This window comes from Nannospalax galili, unplaced genomic scaffold (genome assembly GCF_000622305.1).
Source record: "Nannospalax galili isolate Female #2095 unplaced genomic scaffold, S.galili_v1.0 scaffold955, whole genome shotgun sequence".
In the NCBI taxonomy this organism is placed as follows: Eukaryota; Metazoa; Chordata; class Mammalia; order Rodentia; family Spalacidae; genus Nannospalax; species Nannospalax galili.
In genome coordinates, this window is record NW_008336901.1 from 393,420 (window position 1) to 411,733 (window position 18,314).

The 18,314-nt window shown below is 35.6% G+C and overlaps 1 protein-coding gene across 3 annotated transcripts in view; it reads right to left on the minus strand.

The window, feature by feature from the left end:
* Window positions 1–16,063, minus strand: part of Cfhr5 (complement factor H related 5) — a 40,503-nt gene extending 24,440 nt beyond the window's left edge. For 2 of the 3 annotated variants that reach the window (XM_029562799.1, XM_029562797.1), the window contains exons 1-5: window positions 15,949–16,063; window positions 11,534–11,728; window positions 10,203–10,379; window positions 5,405–5,587; window positions 1,295–1,471 (exon numbers count right to left, since the gene is read on the minus strand). In XM_029562799.1, coding sequence (XP_029418659.1) covers window positions 1,295–1,471; window positions 5,405–5,587; window positions 10,203–10,379; window positions 11,534–11,728; window positions 15,949–16,006 — 790 coding nt within the window. In that variant the 5' untranslated portion in view covers window positions 16,007–16,063. The remainder of the gene's footprint in view (window positions 1–1,294; window positions 1,472–5,404; window positions 5,588–10,202; window positions 10,380–11,533; window positions 11,729–15,948) is intronic. The other variant, XM_029562798.1, reaches the window with a different exon arrangement.
* Window positions 16,064–18,314: the final 2,251 nt, after the last annotated feature.

The following is an 18,314-nucleotide window of genomic DNA, read 5'->3' on the forward strand; positions in this document are numbered from 1 at the left end:
ATATAAAAAGTTATTTAGACAATTATTTCTCACTAATGATTTTATTCATAATCAGAAAGTGCTGCTCAGATGTAAGACTTCAAATCTTGGTCTCCAATACTGTAGTGCCCACCTGTAGCTAAGGGAGACAACCATTGTTCTAAAATGATGGATAAATTTGTTTTCTCCCCATATCTAGAAGCCTTTGAGAGGGAACTGACACTGATTCTAACCACTCCAAAAGCGATCAAAATGCCTGAAAGCAAATCCTGAATCCGTCACTCTAGAGTCCAGCCTTGGAAGACAAAAGAAAAATGAGGAGGAAGCCAATAGAGGAATGCTTTTAGCAGCCCTTGTCAAGAAATTCCATTGGACTCTCATATGATCATTTAAAAATTGTCCTGTTCTGACTTTTTTCTAGTTCCCTGTCTAGAACTTGTAATGCTAATTACTCTTGCCTTTACTTCTCCTTCAAATCTCCTATTCATGATTCAAGGACTTTCTTTTCTCCCTACAGATAAGTTATGCAATTTGGGAGTCTTTTAGATAGACCCACTGAAGGGGTACCCCAGTTGCCTCACCCTGCATCCCTGTTCAGCATGGAAGAAGCCAGAGCAGTCTGCATCCCGATTCCTTACCTGCAAGTTGGGTAACCTCTTTGGAGGATGGTGTGATAAGAATAGGAGGTAGGAATTCACTATGCAGCTAGGGTAAAAAGACCCCAAAGCAAACTAGCCAGTTTCTTGGCTAAAAGTCACAATGTCGTTGGGTGTCTTAGCAACATACTCTGTTCCAAAGGCCAAAAACGTCGAAAGTATTTGGGAGCTTTTATCTAATCCTTAAAATATTTTAGGGCTACCTCTTCAGAGTGGAGAATGTTAAAGTAGCAAAAAGCCCCATAAAAAAAGAAGAATAAAGAGTACATGAAGTTATCAAAAAAGTGATGGGGAGATATTGGAGGAGTTGGAGGGGAGGGAGTGGGCATGGATTTGATCAAAACACCTTGTATACATGTATGAAATTTTCAATAAGTTATTAAAAAAGGTACCCTTAAAAAGGCTTTGATTTTTAATCTGTGAATGTGATACATGTGGCATACAATCAACCTTATTTTTACTGATTAAGTCTTTTTCATAGATATTATTACATTGGCATATTATTTTGGTATATTAATTACTTTGGTATATTAAAACTGTATGGAGACACGTTAAATTTTGAACATTTTTCTTTAGAAAACTTCTCTCTAGAGAGCACATAAAACAGAAATAATATGTTCCATATTATTTTTGTTTTTCCAGAAGAAAATTGTACTTACCATAGCACATGGGCAAATGGGACCAGCCATGTTCACCGCATTCTGTGGAGCCTGTGGTGTGCCCACCTCCAAAGTCATACCCATCCTCACACTCATACTCCAGCTTCTCCTTCAGCTTGTACCACGTGCGGTTTCCTCTGTGCCTGGCATTCACTAACACTGGCATATCACAAGACTCTGAGACATATCAAGAATCAGGATTTTATTTGTACTGCTACTGCAAGTACTTAAGCAGACAAAAGCCTTTACTAATCATCATGAACTAACAAAATTCTTTTTAAAAACTTTGTTATTGATTTTATTTATTTATTTATTTATTTATTTATTTATTTATTTATTTATTTATTTATTTATTTATTATTTTGAGACTGGGTCTCCCTGTATGGTAATTCTCATAGGTTCTAACTTTTGAATTTGACCACTCTTAGGTTACCTCTTTTGCAGTCCTAAAACTGCTCTGTTCCTTGTACTAGCTCGGGTAACTGTATGCTATATCTTCTTCATACATAAACTCATATAAACTATGGTAAATAAATGATAAATATAGTATATAAATATATAGGTATTAAATATTGTTATATCTGTCATCTACGGAGTATTTTATATATGGAATATTTTATATACTATAGAATGACATCAATACCAGTCTTTCTATCATCTGCCATCTATTATATATCTATTCTTTCTTTATGTCTCTGTCTCTGTCATCTCTACCTACCTATCTAACATCGGTCTATGTGGAAGCATGAGTTTTGTAGATCCAAGACCAGAGAGCCATGGGGCTAGTTCCCTAGCTTCCAATCCCAAGTTTGCCAGGTCCCAAATCATCAGATGCAGAAGAGAAAGGTTATTTTGCTTCTGTACTGGTTTTTCAACTAGGAAAAGACTCTTAAACTATAATATTTGAGCTGTGTGTGCTGGAATACATCTTTAGCCCCAGCAATCTGGAGGCTGAGGCAGGCAGATCTCTGGAAGCTGGACAACCTGGTGTACATAGTAGTTTCTAGGCCAGCCAGGGATACTTCATGAGACCATGTTTCAAAATCTAAAACCAAAATATTACGGGGCTAGAGAGATGGCTCAGCAGTTAAGAGCACCATTTACTCTTGCAGAGGAACCAGGTTCAATTTCCAGCACCCTCATGGCCGCTAATGACCATCCATAATTCCAGTTCCAGCGATCCAACACCCTTTTCTGACTTCTGCGGGCATTGCATGACACAGGTGTACCCACTTACATGCAACAAAAACAAAAATATTATAAGATTTAGAGCATTTCTAGACCATCTGGCACATTGGGCTATCTTTTCCTCAGAAGGGAGGACAAAAAATTCTTTTTGGCTTTTCGCTGAATTTTAAATGTCTCCAAAGGCGCATGTGCTAAAGTGGTCATCAACTAATGAAGTTGCTGGGGGATGGAGTAACCTTTAGAAGGTGGGGATTAGTGGAAAGAAGCTTAATCCTTGGACCTACCCTTGCTGGGACTCTGGCCCTTTCCTTTCCTTTTGTTCCTGCAGGAGGAGTAGCTCCATGAACAAGCACTCCTGCCAGTGTTGTGCTTTCTCATCACAAGCCCAGCTTGACAGGGAAGCAAGCATGGGCTGAAACCTCTGAAATATGGACCAAAATGAACCCTCCTTTTAAGTTGATTCTTTCAGATGTTTCTTTTAGTGACATAGTTACTATCACAGCATGTTTTCTGTCTAGCTATCCTTTAGACAAGATAACTAGTGCTCTTTATTTACAAAGCCTAAACTCTGCCTAAATGTGAAAACACTGATGGTGAATTGTTTCCTAATATAAGGTTGTGATAAACTTATTGACGTAAAAAATGTATTTAGAAGCATGTAAAACCATAAGTATATTGATTGATAAGTTATCACCATGAAGATAGACTAAAATGTTGTGGCACTTTCTTAAAAGTGTTTTTGATTCATTTTTTTTTGTACGTATGAAAAAAATGTGTACAGTGCCCATGGAGGCTGTAAGAGGGCACCAGATCCCCAGCAATTGAAGTTACCAATGGTTTTCATCCTCTGTGGTATGGGTGCTGGGAACCAAATTTGGGTCCACTGCAAGAGCAGCCAATGTGCTTAACTGATGAACATCTCTCCAGTCCCATGCTGTAGCATTCTTCAAGCCTCCTGTGATCCTTCCACTTGGCTCCTTTCTCTTGACATCAATCAGAAGAATTAGGCTTGATTTTGTTATGTGACGTGTGTGTGTGTGTGTGTGTGTGTGTGTGTGTAGTGCATGCACATGAGTGTGGGAGTACCTGCTTGTATGTGCAGATGTGAAGGCCAGTGAAAAAGGTTGGGTGTCTCTCTTCATCACACTTCATTTTATTCCCTTGAGAGAGGGTCTGTCACTGTCACTGAGCCAGAAGCTTGCAGTTTCTGTTGTGCTGACTGGCCAGAAAATGTCTGGGATTCATCTGTGTCCAACCCCACAATGCTGCTGGAGTTACACATGCAGCCATGTCCATCCTTTTTATGTGGGTGCTGGTCTTTCAAATTCAGATCCTTAAACTTGCACAGCAAGTGCTCTTACCCACCGAGTCATCTCATCTGTCCTGATGTGACATTTTTAAACCTAAATTTATGTCTGTGAATATCAGTCATGTTTTTGTGGTTAACTGCATTTCACCACATTACTTACGTATTTAAATATGGCACATTTTACTTAAGTGCACATTTAAAGAACCCATAGTACTATCCAATGATAGTTTTGCATTCTGTTACAATTACTAAAATATTAAAAATGTATTTTCATATACATGTCTCATCTCATATGTTAAGCTTTCTGAAAATGATTGTTACATAGATCAGTCAAATTTCTCTTTTATAGCTTATGATGTTATCATAATTTTAGTAAAAGTATTCTTTTGATTTTAAGAAACTCGCAAACTGATAGTATTTTGAGAAAGATTCTGTACTTATTCACTAAAAGTCCATGAGAAGAAAAAACTGAAAGGTAAAAATAGAAGTGGGCTTTTACTTTTGGGAAGCAATACTGCATGTTTTAATTACTTGTACCATTACTATGACAAAATGCCTGGCAAAAGCAACTTAGGAAGGAAGGGTTTATTTTGACTCACATTTTGAGGGTACAGTCAGCATGGCAGGGAAATCCTGGCATCAGGAGCATGAAGCAGCTGGTCACACTGTGTTCACAGGCAGAAAGCAGAGAGATGAATGCTGGTGCTCAGCTCACCGTCTCTTTTCTGAGGCCCCAGTCCATAAAATAATGTTGTCCACCTTTAAGGTAGGTCTTCCCAACTTCAATGAATCCAATCTAGAAAATCCCTGTCTGCTAGGTGATTCCATATTCTGTCAAGTTGATAATCAGTATTGACCACCGAGATGACAAGTGTATAACATAAATTGGAGGAATTCTTCATTATGAAAGGGAAAAGAAATCTTCCTGTTTAACTGTAAATTCTATGTGTAAAGTTAGGTTTTTTTTTCCTTTCCATTCCTTGAAAACAATTTTCTCACATTAAATTGTGTCTAATATTTTTTCTTTGAGGATAAAATTCGGACACCAACTGATAATCTTTCTTTTTCCAAAACCAAAGCCTACTACCCCAGCTATATCTTTTCTGTATTTACAAATCATGATATCCAGACTACTTTATTCTCTACAGCAAATTATAGACTAAATTTTTAGTAATGGGGTGTCCTGAACTCTGTACTGTGGAACTGGTCTGCTTATTACAGATACAACTTTTTATCAAGATCACAACAGAAGCCAATTATAGAACACTGATAATTTTAAAGTGGCAAAAAGGAACTGTGCAAATTTCTTATTCATAAAAGTGCAGTTAAAGACATTTAAAACTCTATAGTTTTCCTCTCTCTTCTTTCCTCTTCCTCTTCTTCTTTCCGCTACTCCCTTCTTCCAGGAAAGAAAGCAGACTGAAGAGGAGAAACCATCTCTTTGAAGAGGAAGAAGCACAGCACTTTACAGAGGTGTATGAACATATTTTATTAACATATTTTGTTTCAAATAAGTTTTTTTACTTTATTTAGTACCATATAAGCCTACAAATAGCAAAATAATAACAAAATAACTTTCTGTTGCTATGTAAAGAAAATATTAAATTACTTACTGATACAAATAGGTTGAGTAGACCATCCATCTTGCAAACATTTGACTGTGCCTGATGCCTTTCCATCTGCTGTCATGTATCCTGGCTTACACTTATATTGTGTTTCTTTATTAAAAGCATAAGTGTGTTCCACTTCAGACAAAAACCCATTGTCAATTACAATATCTGATTTTAAACATTTTCCTTGAAAGACATAAAAATATAAATATTTGTTTATTAAATTTTTTTGACAGTGTCTTATTATGAAGTCCTGGCTGGTCTGGAACTCACTATGTGGTCTCCATAGTAAAACTCACAGAGATCCACATGCCTCTGCCTCCCAAGTGTTGGGATTAAAGGCATGCACCACCACACTTGGTCTCAGTCTGTTTATATCTTTATTGAAGATAAATTCTTTAATATGATAAAATTTGGTCTCTGACAAGGACGCTTCAATTGGTATAATCCTTGTAGTACGTTTTTAGGACATTAAAAATAAAACAGCTGAATCAAGTGTGGTGGCGCACACCCTTAGTGTCTTCATTGAATGAAGACAGTATTATTACCCTGATACCCAAACCCAAAAAACAACAACAAAATGAAATCTTAGACTAATAACCTTGATGTAAATAGATGAAATTATTCTTAAAATACTTCTAGCATAAATTTAACAAGAAAAAGATTTGTAAATCATTAAGTAAAATTTACTCCAGGATTATAGAGAAGTTTGTGATGGTTGATATTGTCTATTTGTTAGGATCTAGAATCACCTAAGAGACAAGCCTCTGGGCATATCTGTGAGTGATTATGTAGATTAGATTAGCCTCTAGGCATGAGAGAGAGAGAGAGAGAGAGAGAGAGAGAGAGAGAGAGAGAGAGAGAGAGAGAGAGAGACTAGATTAGGTTGGTCATGTGGGAAGAGCCATCTTAACTGTGGATATTATCATCCCCACATTCCCTTGAACTAGGGTCCTGGAATGAATGAAAAAAATGTGAGCTGACTGCTAATAGTTTTCATTCTATGCTTTGTGACTGCAGGTAGAATGTGATTAATTTCCTCAAGCTCCTGGTACCTTGATTCCCCCACCACGATGGACTGTAACCTTTAACTGCAAGCCAAAACAAACCCTTCCTTCCTTAAGTTGTTTGTGTCAGGAATGTTCTCCCAACATCACAGAAAGTAACTAATAGTTCAGAGTATGAAAGTCATGAACATATCAAACAGTGAAAATGAAGGGCAAAATTACATGAAAATTTCAATAGATTAGAAAAAACACTTGACATATTCAACATTTCATTATAGTAAAAATAAAATCCTGAACAACTAAAATATAGAAGAACAAAACCTAATTATACAACTACAAACCCACCACTAAATACTGAATGGGCAAAAGGCAAAAACTGTTTCTGCTAAGATCTATGACATGGAAGCTATGTCCTTTCTGTTACTTTTGTTTAATATAGTACATCTAGGCTTAAATAGAGCCCTAGGTAACATACAGAAATAAAAGCTATAAATAGGAAAAAAGGACATCAAATTAACATTTTAGAATATAAATGAATTCAGTAATGTAGCAAGATTAAAAGCTAACATAGAAAAATATGCATCATTTTATATACTTAGAATGAACTTGCTGAAAATGCAATTATAAAAGCAATCATATCCATAATAACTACAAAATATCTAGGAATTAATCTCACCAAGAAGGTCAAGACCTCTTGGATGAAAACTACAGGTCATCTCTAAAAGGAATTCAAGACATTTCCCAAGTTTAAATACTAGAAGAATGTATATTAGAGAATGCATCTTTTTTCAAATACCAAGAGAGTTCTTATAAACAGTCAGACAATCCTATATTCACATGGAAGCACACAACCATGTCCATGCGTGTGCATGTGCACGTGTGCACGCGCGCACACACACACACAACACACACACACACACACACACACACCCCATCTGAACCAATCTTGACTAAAAAGAGCAAAGCTGAAGGTTTCTCAATATTTGATGTCAATTCCTGTCCCTGAGCCATAATCATAAAAATCTTGAACTGGCATAAAATACAATGCCAAATTCTCAATATAATATAATATAATTCTACAATGCCAAATATTCTCAATATAAATCCATATTTCCACAGTCAACTTATTCTTGATCAAGTACCAAAAGAACACAGAACTCCTAAAACCTCATAAAACCAAACCAAACCAAACCAAACAACATTCATATGCTGGAGAAAAGGCAATTTCTTCAATAAATGATGCTGGAAAAACTGGGTATATCTATATACAGAAGACTGAGCTGGGTCCCAATCTCTCACCCTCTAACAAAATATATTTGAGATGAACCAAAGATCTAACTATCTGGAAATTTGAAGGCACTAAGATCTAGAGTATACAAGGAACTAAAAATAGTAAAATTCAAGCACTCTAATTAAAATTTGGACAAATAATCTAATAAATACTTCTCAAGAGAAGTACAAATGGCCAACAAGAATTTTTCATGATAATCCATTAGAGAATGCAAATAAAAATTATAGGGTTGTGACATCCTATCCAGTGGGAACAGCTATTGTCAAAAAAACAAAAACAACAACAAAAATACCACTTGAATTTAGAATAGATATTACTACAGGTTGATGGGGGTAAAAAGAGGTTAGAAACAAGAACCAAAAAGACAGAAATCCTGGTGTCCTACAGCACAAAGGCTGATTATAGTTCACAATAAAGCATTATTTTATAATATATCACATGCTTTGTAAAAGTCTAGAAGAAAGACTCCAGAAGTCTAAGCATAAAGCAAGAAGCCAAGTGTGTTTGGAGGAAGAAGCAGGCAGATATCTATGAGTTAGAGACTAGCCTGGTCTACACAGCAAGTTCCAGGCCAGTCATGGTTACATAGTGAAACCCTGTCTAAAAAAATACAGAGGAAGCAACAATAACAAAAAAGAAATGATAGAAGGAAATACTAATTAATTTGATTGACCACCGTGTACTGTATGCATGTGCTCAAATACTCCACTGAATTCTGTTAATATGCATTCACAATGCATATTAGTAAATAATCCATCAGGACTCCTCCTTTTCCATTATTAAAAGCATCAGTATGTTGGTTTATCCTACTTAGTAAGGATATAGCAAATTACAGCAAATGTGCAATACCTCCTCTCACTATAGCTTTATAGCCTGGAAACACTGGCATGTAAAATGAGGATGATTCGTAAACATGATTTTTCTTTCTTAGAACTTATCAAATGACTATATATTTTATATACATAAATGCATGTATATAAAAATAGAATTGTTAATTATCATGTAAGAGCTGGCATGAGGTTTTGCATACTTTTTCCATGTAACTTCAGGAGCTAGACACAATTTATTTAGGCATCTATATGCATGAACTTACTTCAGAATATAGGCTAAATTTTGTTAATTACTTGCTGTGGTAACTTTGCTACTCATGAAAAATAAAATTCAAGATGCATAATTACTGTAAACAAATCATGGTGCTATTTGAAAAGAGTTAATCATTCCAAAGAGTTCCTTGAAAGTGCATCTGCAGCTGGGGATGGTGATTGCAGCACTCTTGGGGCTATGAAAGAAGAACCAAGCTGGGCTACACAGATAAGTGAGATCTTGTCTTAAATACAAGAATTAGATTTTTGTGAAACATGGTTTCTCTTACTTTTGCTGATTTCTATAAAACCTTAAATGTGAAATTACATACATGTTTGCATGACACTAGCATTAACAAAAATTGATACATTTTCTAAAGTACGTGACTTGTAACATTGTTAATAACACCAGAATGCCTATGCACATATGATTAATTTAATGAAATGGTGATTTCATTAGCATTTTCACAACATACTTTTGGGAACAAAAATGTGCAATTACAGACCATGTTTAGAATTCTTGCTTTAGATTTTTTTCACTTTGATAGTTTCTTTTTTATTAATGTAAATTGTTTTTGAGAATCTCACCCATGAGTACTCTAGTTACATCATTTCCATTCCTTTCCCGTTACAACTCCTCCGGGGTCCTCCTCCCTCTCTAATTCGTAACCTCTTATCTATTACTATTTCTAGTACTCATTTAATCTGATTGCACATCCAATAATGGATGTAACTTTAACATAAGTAGTCTGCCTTCAAAATATAATCATAGTTATTTCTATGTATTACATCCATTTGAATTAAGTAGACATATAAATTGGCTTACTTGCATATCCACCTAGACACAATTGGAATAAAAGTCAAATGGCTAAAAATAAAAGCAAGTGTGAAGAGTTTTTATTGAAGCCCTGACAGATTATTTATTTATTTTTTAAGTTTTTAATCAAGCTTTGTAATTTCATACAACAGTTCTTAATCAAATTTAGACCCCCTCCCCCGGATCCGTCCCCCCACCTGACCTCATGTATTCCACCATACATGTTAAGTCCTATCCAGTCAAGCATTTGTACCCAGATGTCCTTCAGTGTAAATTTGTCCACTGGAGTCTAGCCTAGTCAGCCCATCTAGAGATGGCATGTATGGCATACTCTCCCTCACCAAGTAGCAATCAGTCTCCAATAGTTCTCAGTCTAGGGCTGCCCCCACCCAACCCATTTCTCTCCTCCCCTCTGGGCTCTTGTTTAATTGAGCTGGCATGGGACCTGTGTTTGATTCCACCACTGCGACAAGTTCACATGTGCAAGCTTCCAGTGACCTGAATGCCTCTGCTTCCCTGTGTTCATGAACCAGTCCTAGCTCTTACAATGTTTTTTAAACATCACAGAATGTAGCAGGATCTGAGAGAACAGAGCTTTACTTACTGGTAGAGATGCATCTGGGGGGAGTGGACCAGCCCCCTTCAGTACATGTGATGGTGCTCTGGTTATTTTGAAGGCTGTAGCCTTTATTACAAACAATTTGTACAATATCACCTTGCAGGAGTGTTTGTCCTGAAAATACAGAGTGACCATTTTCCACAAAAGGAAAGAAGCACAGTCCTAAGAAACAAAAATTGATTAATGCAAATGATGGACACAGTTAAAAAGCTATATTGTATCTTAAAGGCTTCTTAAAAGAAAGGAAAAATTTAAACCAACCATAAAAATAGTTTCAAAAAATTTAGATCATGTTTTCATAGATGATACAATTTTTGCATGTACATGAGTATGTGGAGCACATGTTTAAATGCATGTGGGCATGTGTGTGTGCATGTGCATGCAGAGGACTGAAGTTGACATCTGGTGTTTTCTTTAATCACTTCCCAAGGGAGGAAGGGTCTCTTGCTGTACTTAGAGCTCACCAATTCCAGCTAGTCCAGGTAGCCAGCTTCCCCGCAAGGATCCTCTGCCTCTACTTCCCAAGTGCTGGAATTATAGGTGTCTGCTGTGCTTCTTATGTGTTCTCTATGAGTCTGAACTCTGGACTTCATGCTTACAGGGCAATAATTTTATCCATTCAGCCATCTCTCCAGATGAAAAACTTACTTTAATGTTATATTTTTCATTGATAAACTTCTGAATATAAGACAGAATCTTGATGCATGCATTTTTATTTTATTTCTCACTAGTGTTTTCTACAGGAGACTGACTGGCTCCTGCCATCTGCTTCTCTGGCTCCTGGATTCTGTCTATTATTGTTTTCTTTTTAATACATGTCATTACCTGGATCTGCTCTACATATTTGACAGAATATCAATGTATTATGGATAACAATTGTAAGAATGAAGTAATTTTTGAAGAACACTAAGTAATAATGCTAAGAACATTAAGTAATAAAACCTTGCCATGGAACATTTGAGAGAAATGATAATTCAAATACAGTGGATATGTAAACTGGCTTTTTAAAATTAAAAACACATGGCCAGGTTGCTACTAAATAAATATGTGGAGAAAACTGTTAATAGTCAAATATATTCATCATAAGATTTTAAATTCAGAATGTTCCACCCGTAGAGCACTTGCCGATAATATAAGCACGTGAAATATTTGTTTTCTATTTGGTTTTCTTAACAGATAGCTCCTAAAAGAAGGACTGTGTGCCTCCACCGTCTATAGTCCCAACCCCGTGACTATCAAGTCCTCATAATCTCCTATTAGAGGTTCTTCTCTTTTTCCTTACTCAGTGTCCAAGTAATGATGGGGAATTTACTCACTGAGACATTTTGGTGTTGGTGTCCACCCTGTTTTTGTGCATATTATACGAGTCCAAAAGGAATTTGAAGGAGACACAAAATTATATCCACAGGAGTAATAGAAAAATGTCCCATTAGGAACTGGGAAAAGAGGTTTGTATTTCTTTTCATCATATAGAATTCCGTGGCTTATTTTTGGAAAATCACAAACTTTCTCTGGGAACAATAAAACACAGATAAGAATTGAATGTTAATCTATATTAGTCAATCATTAATCATACTTTTGTTCATCTCTTTGATAACAATTTTCATTTTATGTAGCATAAATGCACTTCTTTAAAGGGCCTTTTAGTTTATCAATTGGTCAGCAATGAGGAATGATCTTTAGGAATCTCATGAATATGTAGGAAAATGTTAAAACAAATCCACTATTTTTACAATTATCGCACACTAACAAAGAGTACATGAGTATTTGAGGATGTTAATGTTAATAAATATAACTTTTATGTTGTATTAATATAAAAATTGTTTTTGAGAGTATTTTAAAGAAAGAACCTCACAGAACAATTTAAGAACTGACATTCAATGTCAGCACAGCAACAGTGACTGGTCTACACAGTATACAGTGGCAGGATGAAAAGTTTTTGCTTAGCTATCAATTCATTTCCTCTCTTGGTTCCTTTTATTGACAATCATGACTTATCTACCAGGATTCTCTATTTGGTCTATGTTTGGGGGAAACAGTAAATATGGTGAGTAGTTAGATTTGTACAATATTTATTAGCATCATTCTGCGAGGTCGCACAGTTAATGTGGTTTTATTGAAAATAATTAGGGTACTAAGAATTACTTAGAAAAATCCAGCCAAAATAAAATTACAGCTAAATCCTGGTGAGCATCATACCTATAGACACAACTCTTCCAGCATAATCTGAATGGACGTATGTGTCTGTGTGATCTACACACATCATGATAAAATATTAAATGTAATAAAACAATTTAGAAAATGAGTAAAATGCTGTATCTTTTTACTCCAGTTTTTGAATTTCTGTATGTATATATTACTAGATTTATCTCTTAGAAAAATTCTCTTAGACAAATTCAAATAAAAATTGAATCAAAGGTAAAGATACTTCTCATATACAGCTCTTACACCCATGCACAGCTTCCCTCATCATCAAGATAATCTTCGCCTAAAGTCCATAGTGTATTCTAGGTATTTTGAAATTATCTTGTAGAAGTACAACTCACAAATAATGAAATCCTCTTCCACTTATCAGGAGTTGATGGTCAATGTTGCATGAGATTTGAAATTATTAATGATTGTGGCATTTAGCCCCTGGAAACCTGAAGTTGCTAGCCTGTTTAAATTTGATGTTAGGTACTTTTGAAAATATTAGGGAAAAAACTTCATGCATGTTGGCTGTACTGTTTTTCAGATATCCTTTACCATGTTGCCAAATGATAGTACTGTATTTCCATGCACTTATATATATATATATATTAATTCTTTTCATTTCTGAATAACATTGTTACTATACTCCAACTGTACCCTAACCTTTCTTCAAAATTCATTTACAGCATTCACCAAATATTGATTTTATACATTAACAAGGCTGTTAGCTATGAATGTTTACCTCTCTTTTCATATTCCTTTTATAAACTATCCACTACAAAAATAAAATATGATTCACCTCATCTATAGGTTCTGATGGAACTCCATATATATAGTGTAAAGTACACACACACACACACACACACACACACACACACACACAGTCTTGCAACCTATTTGCCTGTTTATGTCTTGCTTTATGTTTTTTGAATACAATGTCATAATGTGGTTTGCTTACATTTTAATTTTCTTTGGAGCTGCCTTGGTGCATAATGAAATGTAATAAGAAATATTTTCTGTTGAAAGCATTAAGAATTTTCTGTTTACATAACATTTTTACTTTAACATGTTGCTTTTGCTGTCTGGCTATCTGTTAACAGGCAACAAAACAGAAGTCAGTGCCCATATGTATTTGACATTAAGGGAGTTTTTGATAGAGATTCACAGAAGCTTCTTCAGGAGATGGGATTAGCTTCAACATTTTTATCCAAAATTCCATGTATCATTTTCATATTTTTCATTTTCCTATATTCAATTTTTCCTGTCTAGAAATCCCTTCTTAACACTGTCTCTAACAGGTGTTTAAGTACACAGATCATCAACAAAGGTTTGTGAACAACCACACCCTACTTCAGGCCAAGCGCATGTGCTGCACAGTCTGGAGTGTGAACTAGGACAGCCATATTTTTGGGTTTTGAATGAATCCGTTTATTAAGTGTACAGCAAGTCAAAGTAAAAGAATAAATAGGAAGAGCTAGCTAGATAGGAAAATATTATCAAATTGTTCAAATCAAATTATTCTGGGTGAAGCTGAATGGAGAAGCCCTTTTAAGACAGCCAATTGGAGTTCCCAGTAGAGAGTTCTGGGCAGACCAGAGTGTCCCCTCTGTTCAGACTTCCAAGTTAAAAACAAAAAAAACACGAAGGTAATATGTTCAAATTGGGGTCTTACAAACATCCAGCAGAAAGCAACTGAGGAATCCCGTTAAAGCAGCCAGCTGGGGTTCCCCACTGAGAGTCCTGGGCAGAGCAGTGTTCCCTCCAAGGAAGTTTCCAAGTGAAAAAACAAATAGCAACAGATAGAGATAACTGTCATCAAATTGAGCACTCATAACATCTAGCAGAAACCAACTGGAAAGTTTAGCCATGTGAAAACCTTCGATTGGAAACTCCAGCTGACTGTCTCAATCTCCCCAGGCTGTTTCTGCTTAAACTTTGGAGTGCAGGATTTGGTGATGTTATCTCTATCTGCTGCTATTTGCTCTTTTACTTGGAATCCACAACCAAGGGGCCACTCAACTCTGTTCAGGACTCCCAAAGGGGAACTCCAGCTGGTTGCACAAAAGGGGCTTCCCCAGTTAGTCTCTCCTGGATATTTTGAGGGCCTCATTCGATATTTTGCTATTGTCTGTCTATTTATCTATCTATCATCTATCTATCTATCTATCTATCTATCTATCTATCTATCTATCTATCTATCTATCTGTCTGTCTGTCTGTCTGTCTGTCTGTCAATCATCATCATCATCTATCATCTATCATCTATCTAACCTACCTATCATCTATCTATCATCATCATCTATCATCTATCTATATCATCTATCTATCATCATCTATCTATCTATCATCTATCTATCTATCTATCTATCTATCTATCTATCTATCTATCTATCTATCTATCATCTATCATCTATCAATAATCATCTATCATCTAATAATCTATCATCTACTGCTATTTTTCCTTTTACTTTGGTAAAATACTTTCACTTTGGTAATAAACTCACTCATTTAAGACTGAAAGTATGACTATTAGATCATTCCAGAGACTACAGAACATTAGAGAACATAGGGTCCTAAGTTGTAACTAAACATTTCCTGTCATTGGGTAGGATGTACGTTTCTCTTAGTAGGTGACTGCACTCGTGATTAGGACTCAGAGCGACAGGTGGCAGCATAACAAAACGAGCTTCAAGTCACTGAAATAATGTTTCACAACTTTTGCAAGGGCAGAAAAACAATTTTCTTATTTCTATTTTGTCACATATCAGAACAAAATACTATGCAAATAACACTTCAGTTATATGCAAACATTAGGACAGAACAAAATATCAAGATAAAGATTTTATGGAAACAGAGTAAATCACAGTGATCAAAACTCCAGTATTCAGCCAAAGAAGTAACAGTTCTTTGTTGAAGGCTTTGTTTGCAGCTCCTTGGATGCCGTGGCTCTATGAAAAATGACGGGCAGCTTTAAAAACATTGGAAGACTTATAGAGCTAAAGAGGCGACATGATCTCTTTTTACTTTTTGCATTCATTGAAGGGATTAGAATGAAGCCATGTATTGACATTTTTCTGTTTTAAACACAAAATAAGAATGCACTCCATTGCTTTGTTCAAAACACTGCCATTTCATGAGTAATAATAATAACACTTAACAAGTTAAAAAATCTAATTTGTGAAAATAAAATTATGCAACATCTCGAGTGTCTAATCTGTTGGGATTTTTTTTTCCCAGTCAGTGTCTTGGTTGAATATGTACATCGGCAACTTTGTCATTATCATTTTTTAATTAAAAAAATTCTATTTCTGTCCAATGAGGGTGCTGTAAATACATTGGAGTTTAAAAAAAATAGAAAAAATTCATATTAACAAATTTTCTCTGTAGCTGATTGTTAGAAAATATTTCCATGAAATAGATAAATTTGGATCACTCAGTCAAAATGATCTCACCTATTTTTTTCACTAAAATTTTCTTATAAATACACAAAAAATAAGCACATTTATCTAAGAACCACATACTCAAATCAATTTTCAACTTACCTTGCCCTCCAATAGTGGAAATCCATAGGGTTAGAATGACATTGACTAAGAGCAGCATGCTGGATACCACAACTTGTGTAACGATCCTGTGATCGTAATCCTGCTGCTTCTTGGAATCCTGTCCTTGACAGTAATGAGCCTGACTTTGAATTTCAGTGAATTACTGGCAGCAAGCTTGGTAAATATCAAAGTCCTACAGAGGGAGGGGCAAAGTAAATAAACAGTATTTAATCAGCATTTTCACATCAATACTCTGAGTTCTTTATTTTATATTTATCTGTGCAAAATACTAGCTATTCAGTTGTACCAGTCACCACTCCTTCATTTGAAGTTTTCAGAGCAGCTAGTGAGGACGGGTTATCAAACCTGTTCCCACCATCTGTCCTGCCCGCAAGATGGCAGCTTCTAGCAGGCGGAGGTCCTCATGTTCATACAATGTATCTCCAGAGTTGGGAATTCCTTTAAAACCTGACACTAGTAATTGGGCTCTCGGAATGACTTTTCAACGATTGCAGATATTTTAAAAATCTACTCAAGGGCGGACTGCAGTGGTAATTCAGCAGTTAAGAGCACTGGTTGCTCTTGCAGATGATCCTGTTCCATTCCCAGCACCCACAGGGCAACTAACAACTGTAACTCCAGTTCCTGGGGATCTGACGCTTTCTTCAGACCTCCACAGCATTGCACGACACGGATGCATTTACATACATGCAGGCAATATACTCATATACATAAAATAAAAATAATAAAACGTTTTAAAAAATCTATTCAAGAATAGCTTTTGCAAAGTAAATACTTCCAAAAATTGTTGAATAATTTGTATTTCAAAATTATTTTGTTTATTTGGGATTTCAAGAATGGCTATATGAGAAAACTGATGTAATCTTTTCCCCCTAAAGGGTCATCAATAAGAGTGAATAAAATAAATAGAATTAATAGTCTCTGGAAACTGGCCAAAAACCCTATAGCTAAAAAGCATTTATTAAGGGGCTGGAGAGATCGCTCAGTGGTTATGAGCACTGGCTGCTCTTGAAGAAGACCTGAGTGGCTAAAAGCCATCTGTAACTCCAGTTTCAGGGGATTCGACGCCCTCTTCTGTCCTCAGTGGGCAATGCATGACATGGGTGTACTTACATACATGCAGGCAATACACTCATACACATAAAATAATTTTTTGAAAAATATTTATTTATTAAAGAAATTCTCTACAAGTCTTAAACTAAAGAGTGTCTACTTCCATTAGTCCCATTTCATGGCTCAGAAATTTTACCTTAGGTGGCCATGCATTGTGTGACATTTCACTTCTGCTGCCCTGTAGAAAGAGAGAGATTTTCCAGATTAGAAAAGTCCGTAAGAGAAGACTCTGGTGAATAGAGACATTATAGTGGGATACAATCAATATGTCTTTGGATGAAGCTAGTTGGTAAATCAACAACAACAACAACAACAAAAACAACAACAAGCTGGTCAGAAATTTAACAGGGATTTTTGGAGATACAGACAGCCAGGAAAAGTCCCACTCATGGCTCTGTCCAATCAGATAAACCAGAGAGCATCCTGTGAGCCATTAGTCTCTTACTAATAGTGGGAAAGTCTCTAACCTCCCTGAAGTTTTATGGCATTTCCCAAACTAAAAAAGGTCAAATGACAGGGCAGTTGCTGGTTACGTGTGTAAGTATAACTTCTTGTCAATTATTGGTTGATTTCTAAGCTATCCTATCAGAAAAGTGTCTCTTAGTCACTTAGGCTACAATGTAAAAATAAGAAATAATATATAACTATTAGAATAAAGAAATTTGGTGGGGGGCTAATGAGGAGCACAGATATAAGAGGGGATCTAAATATGATGAAAATATAAAGTATGAAATTCACAAAAATTCAATAAAAATTAACAAAAAAGGAAAAAGAGAAGTAACATCAAAATCCCTATAAACTTGCCATGGATTAGGAAAGTCAATACACAAATCAATGAAAAGAGCACCGCTGTAGCAGTCCTTGTGAAATGAAGGAGGAGTCACATTTCACACTTGTTCCACGGTCATCCAAAATTTCTAACATCTTTGTATCTGATAAAATCATGGTTATAAGGATTTTTGTTAGTATGTTGTAACTGAATTAACTACTGACTTATTTTCTTATGTGAATGGAAGGCACTCCTGTGATTGCCACAGTTCTCCTCCTTTGTCTTCCTGCCCTCATCACTTTCTTCCTCACTAACAACAGCACTTCTACTTCTACTTCCATGATTTTTTTCTACAGTCCCAAAAAGAGAGAAAACAGGCAGTACTTGTCTTTTTTTTTTTTTTTTTTTTTTTTTTTTTTTCCCTTTTTTTTTTTTTTTTTTTTTTGGACGGGTTTTTTTTTTT